Below are 23,756 nucleotides of genomic sequence, written 5' to 3'. Positions count from 1 at the left end.
ACCGGTACAGTTGAACAAAAAGCGCAGAGAAGGGCATTACTTATTTTCACTGCAGGACCCTCAGTTCGAGAAACATTTAAGACACTTTTGAATACTTGAAGAAAGGATGAGTACCAGAAAGTGGTAGATGCATTAAATGCACACTATGTAGTGACACCGAATGCTACATTTCAAGGCCATTTGTTTCGGAGAATGAGGCAAGAAGATGGCCAGACAATTGCTCAGTACGTGATGAGACTACGCCAGCTAGCTGTTGGATGCAATTACATGCCAGTTGATTTGGACAACCAATTACTGGATCAACTTGTACAGCACTGCAGATCAGATAAACTCAGAAGACGTCCACTGGAAAGAGGGAGGGAGTTGGAACTCACCGATGCTTTAACCATTGCTGCTGCATTAGAGGCTGTTGAAGGGCAATTTCATACCATGACCCTGAAAGACAACTCAAGCCAGCAAATTAAGAGGCTCTCACATCGCCATAACCAGCCAGGATATACGCCGACACAGGACGTGGAGTGTTATAGATGTGGAAACCGAGGTCACTTTGGAACAGACCCATATTGCCCGGCCAAAGGCAAAGTTTGCAGAAAGTGTGGAGGTCATGACCACTTTGCAAAGAAGTGCAAAAGCTCGTCCAATGCAGACCAAAAGAGGAAGAGTACAACTTCCAAAGGCAAAGCCTGGGGGAAAGGAAAGTATCCTGGAAAGAAAGATACCATTCGCCAGATAGACGGTGACGATGATGATACCCAGGAGGACCAGAGTTGTTACCAATTTACGTTGAATGAAGGACATCATGAGAAGGTCCCAGTGATCATTGGTGGAGTGACAGTTCAGGTCATTGTAGACTCAGGCAGTGACAGTAATGTGATTGATCGACATTTATGGGAGAAGTTGAAAAGGAAAAAGATCATCTGTACCTCAAAGAGGTTTTCCAAGAAACTGTATCCAACCAACCCATTGCAGTCCATTGGATGTTTTACTGCAACTGTTGAAGCTGGAGATAAGTGCACCGAAGCAGAGTTTATGGTCATAGAAGAGAGGGGAGAACCATTGCTGAGTAGAAGCACAGCGCAAGACCTGGCAATACTTCATATTGGAGCTTCTGTCAATTCAATTCAGTCATACGAAGATATGAACCAAGAATTCCCCGCAGTCTTCCAATGAGTGGGAAAGCTGAAAGGTCGACAATTGAAGCTAGTGGTAGATGAAACGGTCAAACCCAAGGCACAACCAAGGCACCGAACTCTGTTTGGACTTCGTGGGAAAGTCGAAGCCAAAATTAAAGAATTGATCGAACAAGACATTACTGAACTGGTGGAACATTTGACAGAATGGGTCAGTCCCGAAGTGATTGTGCCCAAACCATTAGACTATGTGTTGACATGAGAACGGCCAATGAAGCTATAATTAGAGAACGACACCCTATACCAACAGTGGAGGAAATACTTCAAGAACTAACTACCATCAAGATATTCTCAAAAATTGATCTGAAATGGGGCTATCATCAATAAGAGCTGGATCCAGGTTCCCGAGATGTAACAACATTTGTGACTCACTGTGGATTGTATCATTACAAGAGACTATCATTTGGAATAAATGCAGCTTTCGAGATCTACCAGTATGAAATCTATCGAGTGATTCAAGGCATTCCTGGAGTTGCCAACATTTCTGACGACATCATAGTCCATGCACCAACGAAGGAAGAGCATGACAAACGGTTGAGGCATGTACTATCTAGACTACAGGAGGCTGGCCTTACCGTGAATGGAAACAAGTGCCAGTTCGGAGTGTCAGAAATGGACTTCATGGGACACAGACTTACATGGGAAGGACTAAACCCTGCAGAGGCCAAGGTGAAAGCTATTGAAGAGGCACGTGCACCTCAGAACGCAACAGAGGTGAGGAGTTTCCTGCGATTGGTGAATTTTTGTGCAAAGTTCATTCCTAATTTTGCTACAGTGGCAGAACCACTAAGGAAACTAACCAGGAAAGGTGTACCTTTTCATTTTGGATCTGAGCAGAAGAAAGCGTTCACAGCGCTGAAGCAAAGCCTGACAGATGCAAAAACTCTTGGATATTACGATCCGGCAGCATCAACCAAAGTCATAGCGGATGCCAGCCTGGTTGGTTTAGGAGCCGTGTTGGTCCAGATGAATGATGGAGGACCAAGAATCATTGCCTATGCCAGCAAATCGTTATCAGATGTGGAAAGAAGATACTCTCAGACAGAGAAAGAAGCACTCGGACTTGTATGGGCCTGTGAGAGGTTCCATGCATATTTATACGGCATTGAATTTGAACTCATCACAGATCATAAGCCATTAGAGGTGATCTATGCACCTAGATCCAAACCATGTGCCAGAATAGAGAGATGGGTACTCAGACTACAACCCTACAAATATAAAGTAATGCACATTGCAGGGAAAGCAAACATTGCTGATCCACTGTCCAGATTGGTGAAATATGGTGGTCCACAATACAAGTCAGAATTGGGAACAGAAACAGAGAGCTTAGTATGCTTCGTAGCTATTCAGGCCACACCGAAAGCTGTGACTACGAAGGAAGTCGAGAGAGAATCCGAACGTGATCCAGAACTCATGGAAGTAAGAGAATGCATACAGAGTGGACAATGGGACAAGTGTACTCACAAGGCTCACATTCCCATTAGAGATGAACTTTGTTGCATCAGACAGTGTGTATTAAGAGGTTGCAGATTGGTGATTCCGCAAAGATTGAGACCGAAGATCGTATCCTTAGCGCATGAAGGACACCTAGGTATTGTTGGTACCAAGCAAAACCTCAGGACCAAGGTATGGTGGCCAAGTTGTGATAAAGACGCAGAGAAATTTGCTAAAACTTGTCATGGATGTCAAATCACAAGTAGGAGTAATCGCCAGAACCGATCCGGAGTACGCAACTTTCAACAGGACCATGCATCGACGTAGCTGTTGATTTTCTTGGACCTTTACCGACGGGTGAATCAATTATGGTAGTGCTAGATTACTACAGCAGATACTATGAGTACGTGGTGTTGAAGTCCACAATCTCTGAAAAAACAATACAAGCGTTAGCAGAGATATTCGCAAGATATGGATTACCTGTTACATTATACTCTGACAATGGTCCACAATTCATTTTAGAGACATTTGCAGAATACATGAGGACCACAGGTATCCACCATCATAAAGTAACTCCGAAATGGCCACAAGCCAATGGAGAAGTAGAGAGACAAAATCAGTCCATTGAAAAACGATTGAGGATTGCACACGCAGAAGGACAAAATTGGCGAGAAGCATTGCTATCTTATGTGGCTGTCTATCGAGCAACGCCTCATGCAACCACTGGAAAAAGTCCTGCAGAAGCATTTTTTGGGAGAAAAATCCGCACAAAAATGCCAGAAATAAAGGAAATCCGAGATGACCAGGTGATGAGGGACCAGGATGCTGAAAAGAAAGGTGCAGCAAAGCTGTACACAGATTCGAAACGTGGAGCCAAGTACTCAGACATCATGCCAGGAGATAATGTTCTAGAGAGGCATGAAACTGGTGGTAAGCTAGACACACCTTATTACCATCAACCCTAAACTGTCGTATCCAGAAGTGGCAGTATGCTGACAGTCAAGTCTCCGACTGGAATCCTGTATAAGAGAAATGTATCAGGTGTAAAAAGGTATCAGTCCAGAGATACATCGAGCAAAGAGGTTGAAAGGCCAATACGAGATGCTGAAACTGAGAGACCTGATGATGTTCCAGAGGCAGTTACCAGCACTCCTGATGAAGTGACTAGAGCGCCAGAAACACCCGAAGCCGTGGTGAGCAGTATGTCCGACGCTGAGAGTGAACAACCGAGAATTAACGACAATATCGCAGACAGGCCGAAACGAAACCGGAAAGTGCCCAAACGATACGAAGACTTTGTGCCATAGTTTGATAAGAACTTTGGGACAGTATTTAATCTTATATCATAAAGTGCATGTATGAGTGCTGTAGGAAGTAAACTTTATGTAGTAGAGTTATAGTATTACCATTAGTTACGATGTTTGTAAGTTTCCAAGGGATATTGGTAAGTGAAGGTAAAGTTTATTTCTGATTAAAGGAGGGATGTCATGATAATGAATATGTATGAGATATACCGGAAGTCACGTGGTATGAGAGAGAGTGATAAGAACACAAGCAGGAGAACAAAGGAAAACGGGAGAATAAAGACACTAAGAAGTTTACCTGATAAGACTTGTGTTTAATGTTTTATTAACTTCACATTTCGGGCCACAAATGTGACATCACCCAAGATCGAAGAAAATGCAGAAGTTCGTGAAATGAACGGTTATCCTATCTCAGACCTTCCCTTCCATTCCATCCGCAATTACTGCTCCCTCGGAGAAGCAGGGGATATATTAAAAGGCTCACCCTACGCTGCTGGCACTTCGCTCAACTTCCATCGTTGGGAAAATAAACCAAACGGTTGCGAGATCATCAACTGATTCAATTCCAAATGATTTTCCACGTTATAAGAATGTTCAGGGAATCATGAACTGTAAGAATTGATTTGACTTTGCTTTGTTTAAACTGAAATTTAGCGGCAAATAAGCATTGCGCTGCGTGTATTTTCTTCCATCTTTCCATGGGATAACAGGTTGCAGTTGGCAGAAGGGAAACTATCTGGTTTTAAATGCTGGTGGAATCCGATATCCCGAAAGCCGAACTTATTTTCCTCCAATTAAACATTTCAATAGTATTTTTACCGGATATTTCATCACGTTGATCAGCTCCTCCCTGAATTTAGACTGAGTCGCTGCATAAATGCAAGTGTTTGTGCAGCAACTCAGAAGCAAGAGCATGTAACTGGTTTGGTCCGCGATTAACATTGGGTCCTTCGCACTGGTAAAGACAAACCGTTGTGTTATTTGCATCCACAGGAAAAATATTAAATAGGTCATCCAAAGCAATATGAAGTTTCCTGACACTGCAAAGAGTAAGATGATGGACTTCCTTCGGCTTTTAACCTCGGAATCATTCTCATCCGCATAATTGTTGCTGCCTCTCAGAACCTTGCGGGCTCTGGTGGCTGCAACAATACGCGCGACCGTCAGAGCATTAAGAAGTGATATCATTAACATTGGGAACAGAGGAGTCAACACTCGATGAATCCACGTGAATAATATCCATCCAGGATGGGTCCAAGCCTGACGTACGGATATACATAACCAATCTGTGTTACCCACAGTAAACATGGGTTCAAATAGAAAGAACCAAGGGATGTTTTTACAGACGAACAGCGGGAACACGATTGTTATCACTTTGCGGGCTGTTATTTCGGAGCAAACTTTCGTCCTCAGTTTGTGGCAACAAATCATCACATATCGATCAAATGTAAACGCGAGAGTCAACCACACGGAAATATCCGTGGCGGCGTGTATCAGTGTGATCTGGCAAGCGCACACCTGAGTTATGAACAGGAACGTTGTCGGGAAATAATAGTCGTTCACACGATACAGTATCACGTCAAGGAACACGACCAACAGATCCGCCGTTGCCATGGCCACGAGGTAGCGAGAGACACACCTGGACAGACCGCAATTCCCCCGCGAAAGGATCACAATGGACATCACGCTAGCTGTTAAATAAGAAAGATCACAAATGCATGGTCAGTATATATCAAGTAAGCCCGTTACTTCACGTTCCGAGATTTCTTACTGTGATGCGTTGAGCATCGGCGTTGACTCTACTGAACGAAACTTAACAATGGTAAAATTAACAATTAACCCAACATTTCCCACAGCATTCACATCCGATCTCTAATGTTGCAGAATTGCACCAAAATATTAAACATCCCGACCCAATCATCCACCTTCTACACTTCCTTTGACAATTTTCGGACCCAGATTTACACTCCACTATCCGAAACCTTGCTAACTTTGCAGATCGTATTGATGATATTATTTCCTCACTATTAATTATCTTACTAGTTCTGCCCGGTGAGCACGGCCACACTTCGACAGGGCTTTGTCTGTACAAGGTGCAATAATTCGATGAAAATGACAGACGAAATTTAATAGAGATAAGTTCAAATTGTTGCATTTTGGAAGGACAAAGCAAGGTAAGATGCACATGGTAAAACGCTAGGCCCTGAAGATTGTGAAAGGAGAGTGAGATCCAGGAATACAGATACATAATTCCCTGAAATCCACACAACGGAATTTGGAGGACAGGAAGGGATATTTTAGTACATTAACCTTCATAAAATAAAATAATGACTTTCTGAATTGTCAAAGTTCAGTGATGACGCAAAACCTGGGGTCACCTTTGAAAAGGAAAACATTCAATAAGTTTCAAAGAGTGTGGAGATTTATTACGATTTACTAAGATTTTGCCGGAATCCAGGAATTGATTTTATTTATTTAGAATTAATATATATAAAACAAATAGAAATCATATATCACATTGTTACAAATGATTGATTGAATATTTGTTGATTTGAATAGAGAGAAAAAAGAAAGAAAGTTACAGAATAAAAGCCCATTTATAACACCCTCTGAACACCGGTCCTCGACCTGCCCCAACTATAAACTGTACTAAAGTTAAATTACTAATATGCTATCATGAATTATAAATATATATATAAAATTACTAATATGCTATCATGAATTATGAATATATATATGGTTATATCTATAACTAATTATATATACTTTAAATTATATTGTTTTAGTAAACATTCGAAAGATTCCTAAAATCATTTCAAACAAAGATAATTTATTAAGCGAAGACTTCATTGGACCAGAGTTTTCAGATGAATTATTTATACATTTAAACCTAATGTTCGAGTATACGGAATGCAACTCCATTTAAAAAACTCTCAAGTTATATGATTTTTTTTATCTCATGGTAAACAACTTTGAATTTCTGTTTTCGGACTCCCTAATGTTAAATTGACACCTGATTTCCAACTAACTGCAATGCATTTGCTTGATATCATCGGAGCTAATTAAACTCCCTGGGGTGGAGTTTAACAACTCCCTTGGGTGGAGCCGGATGCTAATCAATCTATTTTTCTCTGGATGTTTAACCAAATGATATTGAAAGAAATGAAATTTGTAAAATTTATTAAGGATCAAATTGCTATATATTTAGATTTGAATAAGAATACAGTCAAGAGTAATTTTATTGTATGGGATGATTTCAATGCATTTCCATGTCATCAAATCAAAAGAAAATGAGAAATTTCTGGGAGAGTCTCAGTTGTTGGATAAACAAATAGCACAGTTGCAAAATGAATTTCAGAGGAATTCTATAGAAGATAATAAGGCTTTTTTGACAAAATTGAAGCTAAAATATAATATATTGCAAACTAACCTATTTGACCATTTGATTGAAAGATCTAAGCAAAGTTATGAGTTAGGAGACAGAGCACATAAAGTCTTGGCATGGCACTTGAAAACTGTACAAGCTTCAAGGATTATTAATGCTGTGAGGAAGGATAATTCAGTTGCTTTAAAACCTCAGGAAATTAATGACCAATTTTGTCATTTTATCAGAAGATAAATGCTTGTGAGGGAGTGTGAGACGATGGTTCTATTGAAGAATTTTTGCCAGAGTTGAACTTACCAATAATGAAGGAGTAGGATGTGAGGAAGATGGATTCTCCTTTTACGGATTTAGAAATAAAGGATGTTATTCAACAAATGCCTAATGGGAAGTCACAAGGATATGATGGATGTTCTTAATCACGTAACTCAGGAAAAAGCTTTACCAGACTCATATTTGAGTGTAATAATAAATGTTATACCAAAAAAAAGACTGAGTGCCTTTGAAGGTTTCTACTTCTCTCCCAATTTCTTTATTAAAATAAATTTATTTATTATTTAATATTTATTTTAAAATATTTATTTAATGTGAATTATAAAACAATAGTGAAATTATTAGCAAATAGTTTAGGAAAGTATTTACCTCCATTAGTACATTCTGACCACCCTCGTTTTATTAAAGATAGGTATGCTTCGGATAATATCCTTTGAGTGGTTTCATTGATCAATGCTTCACGTCAGCAACCCAACTTACCACTGGTAGTGTCAGTAGTTGCTGAAAAAGCTTTTGATAGGGTCGAATGGAATTTGTTATTTAAAATTTTGTAGAAATATAAATTTGGACCCTAATTAATTGGTTGCGTGAAGGCATTATATAATACTCCTGTAGCAAGGGTGGCGTCAAAATGTGAATCTTCTTCCTTTTATATATGAGCACGTTCAACTCATCAAGGTTGTTCTTTGTCCCCAGCACTTTTTGAATTGGACATTGAACTGTTAGCTCTGGATATCAGGCAGAATGAGAATATTACAGGTATAAGGATTGGACAGGATGAATATAAGATTAATTTATTTTCTGATGATTTTTCGATATATTTAAATAATCCGAAACAATCTTTAAATTATTTTCAAAATTGTTTTGCATTATATGGTAAATTTTCTAGACATTAAATGAATTGGGAGAAAAGCTACCAATTTGTGAAGGAAATTATGATCAATTACGATGAAGCTAGGCAAATTAGTAAACTTTGATGGACTTATAAAATTGAGTACTTAGGGATTATGATAGATGTAAATTTGCAATCATTCTATAATTTATATTATGTTCCATTAATGAGAAAGATTAAAGTGCATTTGATTAAATTGAAAGATTTACCTTTATCTTTATAGGTCGCTAAATTGTATAAAGGTGAATATTTTTCCACAAATTCAATTTTGTTTAATTCCTGAATAAAGTTTATGGTATAGAAATCCGCCACGTCTGAAACAAGTATTCTTAAATACTTAATCACATTGCTAGACCATATGAACTATATATCTAATTTACATTGTGAATAATCACCTTGTACTAATTCCATATCTTCAGTTTTATCCCAATTTATTTTTCAACCAGAAACTTTTTCATAATCTATCAGTTGATTAAAAAGTCCAGGTAATGAGAGTTGTGTCTGAGCCAAACATACAAAGAAATCATCTGCAATAAATCTTATGCTCAGTTGATTTGTCATAAACACTTTTAACTGTTCATCAATACAAATAAATTGTTCAAGAAGTTCTATATTCAATGCAAACAGAGTAGTTATTGGCCACGTCTGAAACAAGGATAAATGACGAACTTCCCTACTTGACCTCTTGAACTTAAATGATTTAGATATTTGCCTATTAGCTAATACTTTAGCTTGAGGACTTCTGTAAAGTGCTTTAATCCAATTTACAAAATTAAATCCAACACAAAATTTAACTAAAACTTTAAGTAAATAATCTTTTCGAATATATCAAAAGCATTTTATGTCACCTAATGCAACTTTAGTCGCCTCTTTGTGCCTGAAACAATAATCTTACTATATCTTCAGATGTTTGTCTTGCTTTTAAGAAAACTGTTGATCAATATGTATTACATCTCAAACGGAATATTTATTCTGCTTGCTGAGATCTTTTCTTTCTTTTTCAATCTTTTTATTATTATTATAATTTATAAACACATACAGTTCAAAGAGATATAAAAATACATAGTAAGTAATGAATTAATACAGAGATATAAAACGATAATATTACAGAATAAAAATATATCATAAAAAATTTTTTAGATCAGTTTAGGGTGTGAACTATCTCTAAAAAAAAGATATAATTAATATCAATATATGAAAAAAGAGAAAAAAAAACCCAAAAAAGAAGAAAAAACAAATCTGAATTTAAAAAAACTTTAAAAAAATCTTTTTAAAAAAACCTACAGATATAGCTAAACCATGCCGATCACTGCGATCTCATCTTACAGCCCAATTAGAGTTCTTCGCTATAACTTTATGAACAATGTTATACAATAAAATTGGTCGAAATTAGGGTGATCTTAAAGGATATCTGACTTTGTTAGGAATAACCATAATTCTCGCCGTTGAAAAGGTTTCTGGAAGAGGGTATGAACTCGACGGAGAAACACCAAGTGGCGACTCGCTTTGCGGAGACGTTGGGACTGTGCTACAATACTAGCATAAATGAAGTAATTATTAAGTCTTTAATTCCTTAACAAACTTCCACAGGAAATCCATGCTCTCGTGGAGACGTATTATTCTGTAAACATTTAAGTGCTTCCTTAAATTCTTGTTCACTAAATGGTCTATCCAAATTATCTTTATCTTGGTCATTCAGAAAGTTGCATTAAATTTTGAACAGTGGCGGCTAAAATCCATGTTTTGTCCAGATAACTGCCGGAAGAAATCACCTCTTTCAAATTCAGGTGCAATCACTTACCCAGGACCCCGAAGACAGCCACAATCGGGTAGTAAATCATAATTGTCTGTAACATTGGAGGCAACGAGGAAAATGGATAGACAGTGAGTGGAGCTCTCATCTTGACGATGATGGGGAGTCTGAAAGGGACAGCTCTGTGTAAGAAAGTAGCAGAGAGCCTTCATCTATCCCAGGATCATCAATAAACGGTAATTGATGTTACCTCCAGAGAAATGAGCGTCCCATAAACACAGCCAACATTCTTGTTTGTGCCTAACGATGCAGATGCAGGAATTTAAACAAATCTTTGGGAATAACAAACCGCGGCACAGTCAGCAGAGAGAGAGCACAGCGCCACCCGTTGCCCAATACCTGACGGCCCTTTGTTTTTCACCCTCGTTCAACCCACCATGTTCATAATTCCTTCCAATTTCAGTATCTAAAGTGTTGATTATCTGAATGAAAAAGTTTTGATAATCCGTGAACATTACATGAGGAGACAGTGGAAGGGAAATGCCATCCTCCACGGATTCGCTTCTGCTCGAAAACCAAGGTCACAGATTTTCGTCAGGTTTCTGCAGTCGGACACTAACCTCTCAGTCAGCAGTAGCGCAGGATCGTTTATTTTTGAAAAGTTGATCATTAAGTTTTCAAATAGTGGAGTTCAGCTCAGGTTCAGGTACCTCAAACCTCACATCAGCGACGACACAATGAACAGTTGAAACATGTTAACTTGTCCGAGAGTTTTTCCCATCCTCGTGTCATGCAGACATGACCAGGACCAATATATAATTCTTGTCTGCATTAACTGCAGTTTGATGCATAAGTGACCGCGAAGGCGCTTATGATAAATAGGGAGAATTTAAAAATATTTGTGATTCTTCATTATCTGGGGGAGGCGGGAGAGTCTCCTGAACAATTGTTCCAACAACAGCCCCGTCCTCTCTCACACACACATCTCTAGGTTTGTTACTTGCAGCTCAGAATGACACATACTGCACAAAGGAGCTCAAGAACTGGCCAATGGATTCACTACAATATGTTGACATCGACTATGATATCCAGTGAGAAATACCAAATCTCTCCACATGATTTATCTGCCCATCCCACCACGCTCCCACGCCGCACATTCACGGGCCTCTTAAATGTCTCTGGAAATTCACTCCTGGATCTTCTTCCACCACCTACAGCACACAGGCATCCTCTCGACTACCAGTTCAGATTCGTGATACCTTTTCACCCAATTCTTGAGCAACTCTCCAGCCGACCTTTGTGAATACTTCACCCGCAGTCGTAATCAGCCAGTGGCCTCCGTAGGGTCCTTACCCCGACTAACCAAGTCCGCTGAATGTGCTTTCTTCAGCCGCAGAGCCCTTTATCGGTCCAGTATCGTGGTCACCACCCAATGGGTCATCAACTCAATTCTCAATATCAAACGTGTGTTGTTCTCCCAATTTTCTGGTGCCCTGTGATATTCCACTGCTTCCCTGTAGCCAGCTCCACCTCGTGGCTGCTGACCAACATATGTGTCACAAAAAAAACATAAAACAATGCGCATAAAGCTTTTTTATTATGGCGACACAAACATTTATTCATAAATGCACAGGACAGATGAAGATATATCCATCTCCCCAGATGATTAGATATTGATATGCGAAGATAGTATGTCTTAAGAGTGTGAATGTGCGATATTGATTGATGCATTAGAAATGTTTTCATCAATTATATTTAACCGCGGTGAAGAAAGTTTAATATGTCACTTCATATTTTTGTTTTAGATCTCATATGGAAGTAGGAACTTTCTTACAGTCGGTTGGAAATGTGATACCGTTTAACAGTTTTTGGATAATATTAAAGAATTTTAGGAAGTTATATTTAAATTTGAAATTCCATTTTAAAGAATAATATTTTTTTGGATAATATAAAACATTATGCTTAGAGTTAAAGTTAAGCAATTGCTAGGAAATGCCTTGCAGTTCCATGGAAGAATGATATTGAATTGAATATTCACCGGCGGCATGCAGAGAAGAGGTCATGTATTCCGTTAGAGAAGATAACAAATAATCTAAAAATAATTATCTATTTGTTAAAGTTTAGAGCCCATACATGGATGAACATGTTTAAATTGTTAAAATATTTCCCATGAAGGGATAGGGTTTTCACCAACCGCGACCCATACCTGAATGTATTGGCTTTTTTTTACGTTCTCTATTATTGTTTCCATTTTTCTTTATTTTTGTGACGTTTCATAGTTGGCTGGGTGAGTTTGGATGGATAACCATGTGGTTTTTGTAGGACAAAATAAATACTGTATTATTTATTGAATGTATCGTTTTTTATTAATTATAAATAATGTTTTCAAAAAATGCACTAAACCATTCCTGCCTCATAACTCTTTATTTTATATTCATCCATTTGTCTATCCAAGAGTCTCCTAAATTACACAGATGATTCATACTCTATCTCAATTCCTGGTAAGTCATTCCATTACAAGCAGCCACAAATCTGTGTATGAACCTACTTGTGATGTCGACCCTCAACTTTCCTCCTTACACTTTCTACATATGTAGCCTGGTATTCACTATTCCTGCTCTGTGAATAAGGCATTGGTTGTCTACCCGGTCTGTGCTTCTCAGAATTTTGTAACCCTCTAGTAGGTCTGGTCTCATTCTTCCTTGCTAAAAAAAAATAAAAATCTTAGTTCTGATAATCTTGCATCATAAGAATTATCTTTCAAACAATGCAACATGCTGTCAAATCTTCCATGCCCCCTCCTTTTGCTTTCACACCATTCATATAATGAGGTGACCAGATGGAACGCAATACCCATGTGAACTCAGCATACATTTGTCGAGTTGCCACATACCAACTGGACAATTGAACTCAATCCCCATATTCATAAAGCCCAACATCCATTAATCCTCTTTTCATCCTTTTGGTTTGACTTTCCAAATTGCATCACCGCACATTTATCATGTTGAAATCCACATGCCACTTTTCTGCTCAACTTTTGCATCCTTGTCTTGGGTAAACTTGTACCTCTTACTTTGTTCGTTTTAGATTGGTCACAGTGTTTGAGCTACCGAAAGAAAATAGACAGACACACCAAGGGCAGGTCGGATTATACAAATTTTTATTACAAATTCAAAAGCTGATTTTGCACTACAATATGCAAGCCCTTCCCGACTATATTTATCAATGCTTGGACTGGTCCCAACTGCCGAAGCAAGGCAATGAATTCACACTTGTAGTAGGTTGTCAAGGTGCCAGTAGCAGCTTGTCCACCTCCCCTGATCAGGACGTTGGCTGGACTCCAGAAGTTCTTCTTCTTGCTGAGAGATGTTTCCACCTCTCGGAGAGTCTCAAACTTCAGCAGCGGGACCATAACTTATATTACCCCAAAAACTGCTTACCCAAGCACCTATTCCTAGCACAGCAAGAAAGATAAGCAAGCAAGCTAGTGTGCTAGGTTTCTAATGAATAACATAATTTTCAGCTTATCACTTTCAATACAATGGTTTATTTTGCATCAAGGCTAGGCCTCTGACAGTCTGTGACCAAATCAAGCAAGGAAGATCAAACGTTCTCGGTACACAGATGTCCTTTTTTCAGATACAAGCATCTCTGGCACTTTGGTGGAATTTTGCTTATGTCTGCTGATTCTAAAAACAATTAGGTTCTCAGCCTTGCAGAACCCAATGCTGCAAATGTAAAAAAAAACAGGTTCTCAGCCCTCCAGAACCAAGAGCTGCAAATTAAGAAAAAACAGGTTAAAAAATAGATTAGAATCTTCCATTACATTCCACCCCTTGATCACAGACTGTCAGACACGAGACTTGACAAGTATTTGAGTACAAAAAGAGCGTAAAAGAGAAATTAAAACTACAATAATTACAAAAACAAGCAATAAAGCGAGCAACCAACGAAGAATAGCGTGGCATAAACCCCTAAATGTACCAGCTAACCATGAAAAAGGATTCCAACCAAGGCTCAAACTATCCTTGTTGGCCACAATACCCAGACGCTGGAGCTCACGAACAGAATTCAAAACATGCTGAATAATAGCAGAAATATTAGTGGTTACATTGGGAATATACGAGCAACATTCACAACCGACAATGGCACATGTGCCACCCTGTTTTGCTAACAGAAAATCCAAGGCCATACGATTCTGTAAAGACACTGTCCTCCTGGCAGAGAGTTCATCACTAAGGTCACTAAGGCCCTGATTGACAGGCAAAAGGGCAAAGGATGTCTCATTGGCAACAGAGTTCATCAGATCATATAATTTGAGAACCTCTAGGGAAATGCAAATATCACCATAACCTGGCATCAAGGCGCCAAGGAAAATCTCGGCACCTGAAAGATGACATCTATGCCGAAGGACAGGGGACCTATGCATAAGCGAGGAATGGTCCTCTAAACGGGAAATATGGTGTAGGTAGGGGACGGCATATGCTAAATAGCAGCAACCACCGCAGGTAAGGGGTAGCCAGGCATAGGCGCGAGACCCACAAACCCAATAAGTCGCATTCACAGGGGGCTTGGAAATAAAAAGGGAATATGTCAAAAAATTACTGAATCTCAGTGAATCAGCAGGTTTGGCAGGGAATTTACAAAAACAGACAGAGCCCTTCACATATTGGGAAACAATAAAATAGGGGGTGTGACATTATGAGAGGAGGTAGAAATATGCCATCCTCAGAAAATACCCAAAATATCACTCAGATTAAAGAAATGAGCCTCCTCAGGATGTAAATTCTGCCTTTGGAGGGGTCAAAATATTTCTGGGTGAAAGGAATGGGGATCATGGGAATGCCTATACCAGCATGCAAAGGGCCTATAGTACAAACCCAACAATCAGAAACATTTAATCGGTGAGCGTATGCATAGGAAACATGGAGAAAGGAAGTGTCAGACAAATCTGAAGGAATGTTTGATGGCAAGGCAGAGCACCAATCCTCCAGAGAACTGGAATCCTTCCGCCACTTAGCAGCAGGTGGAGCAGAGTTATTACAAGATACAAAGTGAGTACAAAAACGACCATCACAGAAGTAGGTGGCAACCTCTTCAGTTGGTCCATCTACAATCAAAATATAAGAACCGACACTGGCAATAACGTATCGATATAAGTTGCACTTGAGGCAGGTGACTGAGGACTTCCTTGATGTAATTCACCACACTGCGTCTCCCATGGATATCTCCCTTGGAACGTCCTCATTATTACAAATCCAATTGTTGGCACCAAAGCAGCTGTTAAGCCAGAACACCAGGAGCGTAAAATGGAGAACATGGAACAAAGAAGCCTGACACATGTCACTCACGATATCGTAAGCGTTCAGTGTTTAAACAGACTAAATCATCTTGTCCCTTAATAGCTACCCACCGAGTGTGACCCTGTGCAGGTGTCACTATTTCTCCTTTTACAGGAGGGCCACTACTTGGTGGTGCCACCCATACCTTTTGTCCGGCATTCTCTAGTTCAGGAGTGTGGGGCAATGATTGTTTTTCTTCTGGAGTAGGCTGTAGTTCAGAAGCGTGAAGAAGTCGGTGGAAAGGTGTACCTCCTTTTAAAGGGCGATGATTCAAATTGTCGACTGCTTGCTGTAGCACATGACACCACCCCTTCAGGGTTCCCAGTGGTGTTAACAAACGAATTTGTTCCTTCAGTAAGCCATTCATTCGTTCAACTAACCCAACAGCCTGCGGGTAATAAGGAATATGGTCAACCCATAAGATACCGTTGTCAGTTGTCCAATCACAGATTGCCTCCCCGGAGAAGTGCGAGCCATTATCACACTGAATCTCCTCTGGAAGATCATAACGAGAAATTAAATGATTTAGTCCTTGGATAGTGCTAGCTTGGTCAGCCGTCTTGGTGGGAAAAGCAAAGACCAGGCTCGAAAAGGTGTCAACCATTACTAGGACGTAACATTTACCCATACAGTCTGGCATGGGGACTATGTAATCAATTTTCAAAACCGCAGCTGGGCGAGCACCCCGTTTTATTCTGCCATGCGGACCAGGAGGAATTACACGGGACTTCACAAGTTGACATTCTGGGCATGTACGCATGACCATGCGGACATCATCCTGATGGACGGGTGAAGCATGTGTACAGGCCCACATAGCTCATCCCTTCTCCCACAAATGACCACTCTGTTCTTGTGCCCATCGAGCCAGGGGGACGGTATCAGCACGGCTGATAATGGCAAGCTTATCTGCAACTGCATTATGTTGTGCCATGTTAGTCAACACATTGGTATGGGCGTCAACGTGATACACAGTTATCTCATGGTGGTGGGAAGCATCCCACAACAGCTGTCACAACTCTTTTCCCCACACTGGGCGGTCATGTATCATCCAGTCATTCTTTTGCCAACCAGGCATCCATACCACAAGTCCATTAGCCACAGCCCAGGAATCAGTAAACGGGTGAAGAGGGTGATCATGGGGATGTAGTGGTAAAGTCACTGCCTTCAACTCAGCATAAGTAAGTTCCTGTCTTGGGATGGTAAGCCACTGCCTTCCACTTTAGTTTCCTTGCACACACTGGCTGCTACTATCAGTGAACCAGGCATCCTCTTGTTCTGCTGGAGTGAGCAAATCATATGGTTCACCCCACTGAACTGGTGAGTGGGGTAATGAGCGGCCAAGGCAGGTTCAACGTCCTCATGATGAGACGGAAGATCAGCCACCTGTTTGTGCATGCGGCCCACCACTTCAGGACCTCTGGTTGCACTACTCTGAATATACCACTTCCATTTAACAATAGAAGACTGCTGCGCCCGCCCGATCTTTAGATTAGCATCATTAGCCATAACCCAATTCATTATTGGAAGTGCAGGTCACAATTGAACATCTGCATCACCTGTCATTCTTTCAGTCTCCAGCAGGGCCCAGTAACAGGCTAGTAACTGTTGTTCAAAAGCAGAATAACGAGTGGCAGCCTCAGGCATGGTACGTGACCAGAATCCCAGCGGGACTCAGCGACCCTCTTGTTTCTGCCAGAGGCTCCAGCAGGCCACATCATCAGTAACGGAGACCTGTAGTTCGTAGGGGATATCTGGGATGCGGGCAGCCTGCTTGGCGGACTGGAATGCCCTTTCCTGATCATCACCCCATACAAAGTCTGTTTTCTTTTGGGTAACCTTATACAGAGTACGTAAAAGCAATGCAAGTGTGGAATATGACATTGCCAGTATCCCAATAACCCCAGGAAACGCTGGGTCTCTTTTTTGTTAGTAGGAGTGGCCAAGTCTGTGATTTTATTGTGAACTTCATCGGGAACCACTTGTTCTCCAGCATTCCACTGAATTCCAAGGAACATAACTGTCTGGGACAGGCCCTGTACCTTTGCAGGGTTAATGGCCCACCCTCTTTGCATCAGGGTATCTTGGACACTCTCCGAACCTTCCTGTACCATCTCTTCTGTGGCCCCTTGGATCATCACATCATCAATATAATGGTAAATCGAGAGGGAAGGCGATACTGTCACCGTCTCCAGGTCACGGGCAATTAGGCTGTGTCAAATAGTGGGAGGCGAGTGAAGGTGTACTGGCGGCCCTTCCAGGAAAAGGCAAACTAATCCTGTGAGTCCTCAGCAATAAGAAAACTGAAGAAGGTGTTAGCGAGATCAATCACAGCATACCATGTTCCTGAGTTCCCAGGAGCAATGTTTTCAGTAAGGGAATCAATGTCCGGAACTGCCGAAGAAAATGGAGGGGCATGTTTGTTCAAAAAGCGATAATCAACTGTCATTCTCCAGGAGTCGTCCGGCTTCTGGACCGGTCACACAGGGCTATTAAAGGGCGACGTTCTGGGCCTCATTACCCCTTCTTCTTGCAAAGCATCGATGGTGGCAGTAATCTCTTCTTGCCCTCCAGGGAGGCGATATTGTGGAATGCACACTGGTTTCATGGGGGGTGGCACCATCACAGGATCCCACTTAGCCTGATCCATTACTAGATTTTTCTAATAGTCCGAATTCCAAAGGCAAATCCCCCTTGGATAGTATTGAGGGTCGTACCAGCCAACATATTAATACCCAGGATACACTCGTCAGTAGCAGCCACCAGGGCATGGAACCAGATAGGGGGAGGGCTATCACCCACCATGGCATGGACTTTTATTTCCTTTGCCAGGGTGACCGCACCTCCCAACCCCTCTATTCAAAAGGTCGGTCCAGTGCAGAGGTTGGGGTTACCCGGAATCACCAAGTGCTCCGCACCCGTATCGACCAAGGCCAAATATTGGCAGTCATTACCACCACCCCAATGGATTGTTAATGGTATGTAGGGCCGTGGGTCCCCGTGTATCCACCGTATCTCAATGGTGTAGACATGTGAGCCCTGCCCACACCTTCATGCTTCAGTAGGGTTCGGGGGTCCACATGCCACTATTATCCATGAGCCTTATTAACCATTTGTTGTACCTCATCACGGGTAAGTGGAACAGGAGAAGCCTGCTCGATAGAAGCAGCAGGGGGAGCCAAGTGCACAGCTGGGCCAGGAGGACTCAGCAGCTGGGGATGATGTTTCCCTGCGTTTCTCTTATAAAGGGCATAAAGGACCGCAGTAGGTTTCCCATCAATATCACTTTTAGGTACGCCTAACTTTAACAAGGTTAGAAAAAGGTCCTTCCTTGTCGGTCCGTTATTGGCAGCAGGCCCTCTCTTTTCATCCTGCTTGTCTGATTTAACCTGGGCTGTACGTGAGTGGATTTTACCTCCCAGTTCTAATTCTCAAAGCCCAGATAAGGTGTGCACCACCTCAGACACAGGGTGCCCAATTAGTGGAAATGTTACGGACAGAACCAGCCCACGTGTAGTGGGTTGGGCATGTGAGAGATGAGAAAACCTGATATTGCAATATGAACATGAAGAAAATAAAATTGATACATAAGTAAATGAATGAAACCAGTACAAACAACATGAGACATGGATATTAGAAGGCAGGAAGCTGACACTGTCTGAGTAAGATAAGAATCTCCTAGTCTTCAGACAGAATCAGCAAGTTCACTAAATGAAGGAGATAAGGACAGAGTTGATGATAGAAGTAGAGTTAGTCTGAACGAGATAAGGGTCTCCAAGCCCCAGATAGAATTAGCAAGGCTTGCATAAATAATTAGAAAACCTTAGACAGTATTAGCCAGTTCTACATATATAATTAGTTAGCCTTATACAGATTTATCAAGTTATGTATATTAAACAAGTAAACCCTAGACAGGATTAGCGAACTCTGCATATGAAGAGACTGTAACTCTGAGAGGAGTGAATGGGGACAAGGGCAAGGTTGTGAATCAGGACAATGAGGATAATGACATGAGAAGACACCGACAGGATACCCCCCTGGTCCTCCAAGTGCACAGAAACAGCACATCGGCAGGCAGGATTGCCTAATGCCAAACCTCTCCAGCAGGAGGCAGAAGAATGTAAGGGGGGGGGGGGGTTATTCCTATACTGAGATAAACTGTATAAAAGTTGGGTGAGCCCCAGTGTATGTGTGTAATCCCAGGGTAAGTGGAAGCACCCAACTTTGCATTGTTGTATAATAAATGTTCTTTGTTCTCAATTTTTGTCTCGAGCAATTTCTTTAAAGGTAATTCTGTTTCTAGCAGGCAGAACAAACCAATCTGGTATGCATTCCAACCGTGAATATCTCTTCATCAGGGCTCCCCCCATGTACCCATAGCTTCAAACGCCATGCATACAAGGCAGAGGCCAGGGCATGTTGACGAATTACTGCTATACCCTCCTCTGGGGTTCTCCAATTATTCTGCAAATGTAAATCCCAATCTACTGGTGATGGGTATACCCGTAGCAGGGCATCGCCTAGAGAAGTAAGTAAGTAATACATCTCTCTCCCTCTACCCCGCAGCTCAGCAGTGACCCTGACATCAGTAGATAATGTTCTTAATCCCAACAATTCCTCAGGGGTTAAAAATACATTACCCCCTCCTTGTTCCCAGACATGCAGGAGCCAGGCTGCCAGAGTTTCTCCTGCATTTTGCCTAAATTGATCTCCAATGGCAGCCAGCTCTTTTACAGAGAAGTCACATATCATTGATTGCTTACGACCGCTGTTCCCACTTTGGCCTGCAGGGCCATCCATCCAGTCTAGGGGAGGGGGTTGAGGCCATAGAGGGAGTAGACCATAGAGCATAAGCAGGGGTTTGGGTATTTTCCCCTGGGTCCACGTGGGAGACCGGAGTATCTATCCCTTCCATCTCTACCCTTACATCATCCCCCTTCTGTCTGTTTGGGAAGTCTGCTGCTTTATGGGGTAGGCATGAACAGCAGGTGGTGGATAGGGTAGTATGTTAGACACATGCTGGGGAGTATCTGCATCATTACGATTGTCATCATTCCAGATATTCCCATCCCAATCCTTAATTACATCAGGATCATCACCATTCCTTATCATGGCACGAGTACGAAATGGATTGGGTTCTACTCCTTGCCTGTCCTTACCTGCATAGAGCTGCAGCCGGAGTTTAATATTACGGCAGATCATTTGGACATGCTTATCTCCCCATTCTTTGGCTCTGTCCTGACTGGAGCGAACAATTTCGCTCATCATGGAACAGCGTTGTCGCATGGCTTCTAGCTCCTCCTCTAATTGCTTTCTCTTGTGCTGAGATTATACTTCTCTTTGAACTGATTCTGCTTCACGCTGAATGGAGTGGCATAAGGCTGTGGCCAGCAACCAAAAAATCATCCGTCAGCATCCCCTTTTTATCAGGAAATTTTCTTTCTCGAAAGAGAGTGGCAACCCGCTCTCCCAGAGGTACACTTGATAAATCTTACCTCATCCCAACTAATGGGTGGTCCTAACAAAGACAGGGTATTGACCAACATGCCAAAACCATTGTCTTTGGAAGTCCATCCAGTAATCAAGAACTGCTCAGGGCTCACCTCTTTCTTTTGGCAAAACATCTTGAATCCAACCCTGCTCACAGCGCCAATTGTCTTGGGAAAACTTGTACCTCTCACTTGGTTCGTTTTAGATTGGTCACAGTGTTTGAGCTACCGAAAGAAAATAGACACACACACACCGAGAGCAGTTCAGATTATACAAATGTTTATTACAAATTCAAAAGCTGATTTTGCACTACAATATGCAAGCCCTTCCCGACTATATTTATCAATGCTTGGACATGTCCCAACTGCTGAAGCGAGGCAACGACTGCACACTTGTAGTAGGTTGTCAAGGTGCCGGTAGCAGCTTGTCCACCTCCCCTGACCAGGATGTTGGCTGGACTCCAGAAGTTCTTCTTCTTGCTGAGAGATGTTGCCACCTCTCGGAAAGTCTCAAACTTCAGCAGCGGGACCATAACTTATATTACCCCAAAAACTGCTTATCCAAGCACCTATTCCTAGCACAGCAAGAAAGATAAGAAAGCAAGCTAACATGCTAGGCTTCTAACGAACAACATAATTTTCAGCTTATCACTTTGAATACAATGGTTTATTTTGCATCAAGGCTAGGCCTCTGACAGTCTTTGACCAAAATAAGCAGGAAGATTAAGCGTTCTCGGTACACAGATGTCCTTTCTTTAGATAAAAGCATCTCTGGCCCCTTGGTGGAATTTTGCTTATGTCTGCTGATTCTAAAAACAATTAGGTTCTCAGCTTGCAGAACCCAAAGCTGCAAGTTTAAAATAAACAGGTTCTCAGCCCTCCAGAACCAAGAGCTGCAAATGAAGAAAAAAACAGGATAAAAAATAGGTGAGAATCTTCCATTACAATCCTGCCTCTCTCCTTTGTAAACTCCGACAACGTTCAGCACCATGTAGAATTCTGCAATGTTTGTACATTTGCATTCATTTCGGGTATATCCTTTCTCCTTTTCATGTGGATCATTTCTAAAAGCACAATGACCAGGAATTCCAGAACCAATCATTGCAGAACTTCATTAATCACTGTCCTCCATGCAGAATATATTTCTTCCACTATTATTATCTGCATTCTACAGTCATGGCAGTTTGTTAGACACACAGCTACGATTTCATGGAAACCCAACATTATGACATTCTGAACTAATCTCTCAAAGAGGACTAAAATCTATATAAACTACATAACATGCTTATCATTGTTAATTTTGTTTGTTATCTTCTCAAATGTTATGGCTTTTGGATTGGATGTAATATCTCCAAATTTGCAGATGACATTACGCTAGGAGCGGTTGTGTGCACGGAAGAGGGGGTCAGAAAGCTCCAGTGTGATTTGGATAAATTGAGTGACTGGGCAGATACATGGCAAATGCACTACAATGTGGATAAATGTGAGGTTATCCACTTTGGTAAGTACAAACCAGAGGGCAGATTACTATTTGAATGGCAATAGATTAATAGATGGGGAAGTGCAGAGAAACCTAGCAGTACTTGTACACGAGTCTCTGAAGGCGAGCATGCAGGTACAGCAAGCGGTTAAAAAGGCAAATGGTATGTTGGCCTTCATATCAAGAGGGTTTGAGTATAGGAACAAGGATACCTTAATGCAACTGTACAGGGCCTTGGTGAGACCACACCTGGAGTATTGTGTGCAGTTTTGGTCACCTTATCTCAGGAAGGATGTTCTTGCAATGGAGGGAGTGCAGAGGCGATTCACCAGGCTGATACCTGGAATGGCAGGAATGACTTATGAGGAAAGATTGCGCAAATTGGGATTGTACTCGCTGGAGTTTAGAAGATTGAGAGGGGATCTCATAGAGACCTATAAAATTCTGGCAGGACTGGACAGAATGGATGCAGATGGGATGTTTCCAATGATGGGAAAATCCAGATCCAGGGGCCATGGTTTGAGGATAATAGGCAAACCATTTAGGACCGAGATGAGGAGGAATTTCTTTTCCCAGAGGGGGGTGAATCTGTGGAATTCATTGCCACAGAGGGCAGTAGAGGCAGGTTCATTAAATATATTTAAGAGGGAATTAGATATATTTCTTCAGTATAAGGGTATTAAAGGTTACAGAGAGAAGGCGGGGACGGGGCACTGAACTTTAAGATCAGCCATGATCTTGTTGAATGGCGGAGCAGGCTCGAAGGGTCGAATGACATACTCCTGCTCCTATCTTCTATGTTTCTATGTTTCAATGACTTTTCATTCAGACATAAATGTTGAGTAAACTTCAGTCGACCTTTCTTCTCCAAATGCTCATATCCTTGCTCTATTCGTGATCAAGTTCATTATCACTTGTGAATATTTAAGCAATGTATTCATTTATGAACATCCTATCTTCCTCTACCATTAGGCATGTTTCCTTCTTTATAATTTAGCGCCCCACAATCTTTGAGGTTGACTACACAGTCACGTGATATTTAAATGAATCCACGATCAGCTCTATTTGGGCAGTATCAGGCCTGAATGAAGGTGACAGAAGTCCAAATGTATGATTTTGCCCAGCAGGAGTGCTGGGACACCACTCCGTGATCCCCAGCTAAAATCATTGTTTGTCATTGAATTGCTCTCACTTACATCTAATTCAGTGCTAGAATTATT

At 41.3% G+C, this 23,756-nt stretch overlaps 1 protein-coding gene and 1 long non-coding RNA gene across 7 annotated transcripts in view; one reads left to right on the top strand and one right to left on the bottom strand.

Annotated features, from left to right (window-relative positions):
* LOC138758557 (probable G-protein coupled receptor 139) overlaps positions 1-11,763 on the bottom strand; it is a 44,614-nt gene extending 32,851 nt beyond the window's left edge. The window contains exons 1-3 of one of the 6 annotated variants that reach the window (XM_069927651.1): positions 10,277-11,763; positions 8,871-8,976; positions 4,222-5,619 (exon numbers count right to left, since the gene is read on the bottom strand). In XM_069927651.1, coding sequence (XP_069783752.1) covers positions 4,709-5,619; positions 8,871-8,886 — 927 coding nt within the window. In that variant the 5' untranslated portion in view covers positions 8,887-8,976; positions 10,277-11,763 and the 3' untranslated portion in view covers positions 4,222-4,708. Of the gene's footprint in view, positions 1-4,221; positions 5,620-8,870; positions 8,977-10,276 lie in introns of those variants that run through there. The other 5 variants (XM_069927648.1, XM_069927649.1, XM_069927647.1 and 2 more) reach the window with 5 other exon arrangements.
* Positions 1-23,756, top strand: part of LOC138758558 (uncharacterized) — a 123,018-nt gene that overhangs the window by 89,085 nt on the left and 10,177 nt on the right. The window lies entirely within an intron of this gene.

The sequence above is a fragment of the Narcine bancroftii genome, chromosome 3, assembly GCF_036971445.1.
Source record: "Narcine bancroftii isolate sNarBan1 chromosome 3, sNarBan1.hap1, whole genome shotgun sequence".
Taxonomy (NCBI): Eukaryota; Metazoa; Chordata; class Chondrichthyes; order Torpediniformes; family Narcinidae; genus Narcine; species Narcine bancroftii.
This window is presented reverse-complemented; position numbering and strand designations above follow the sequence as displayed.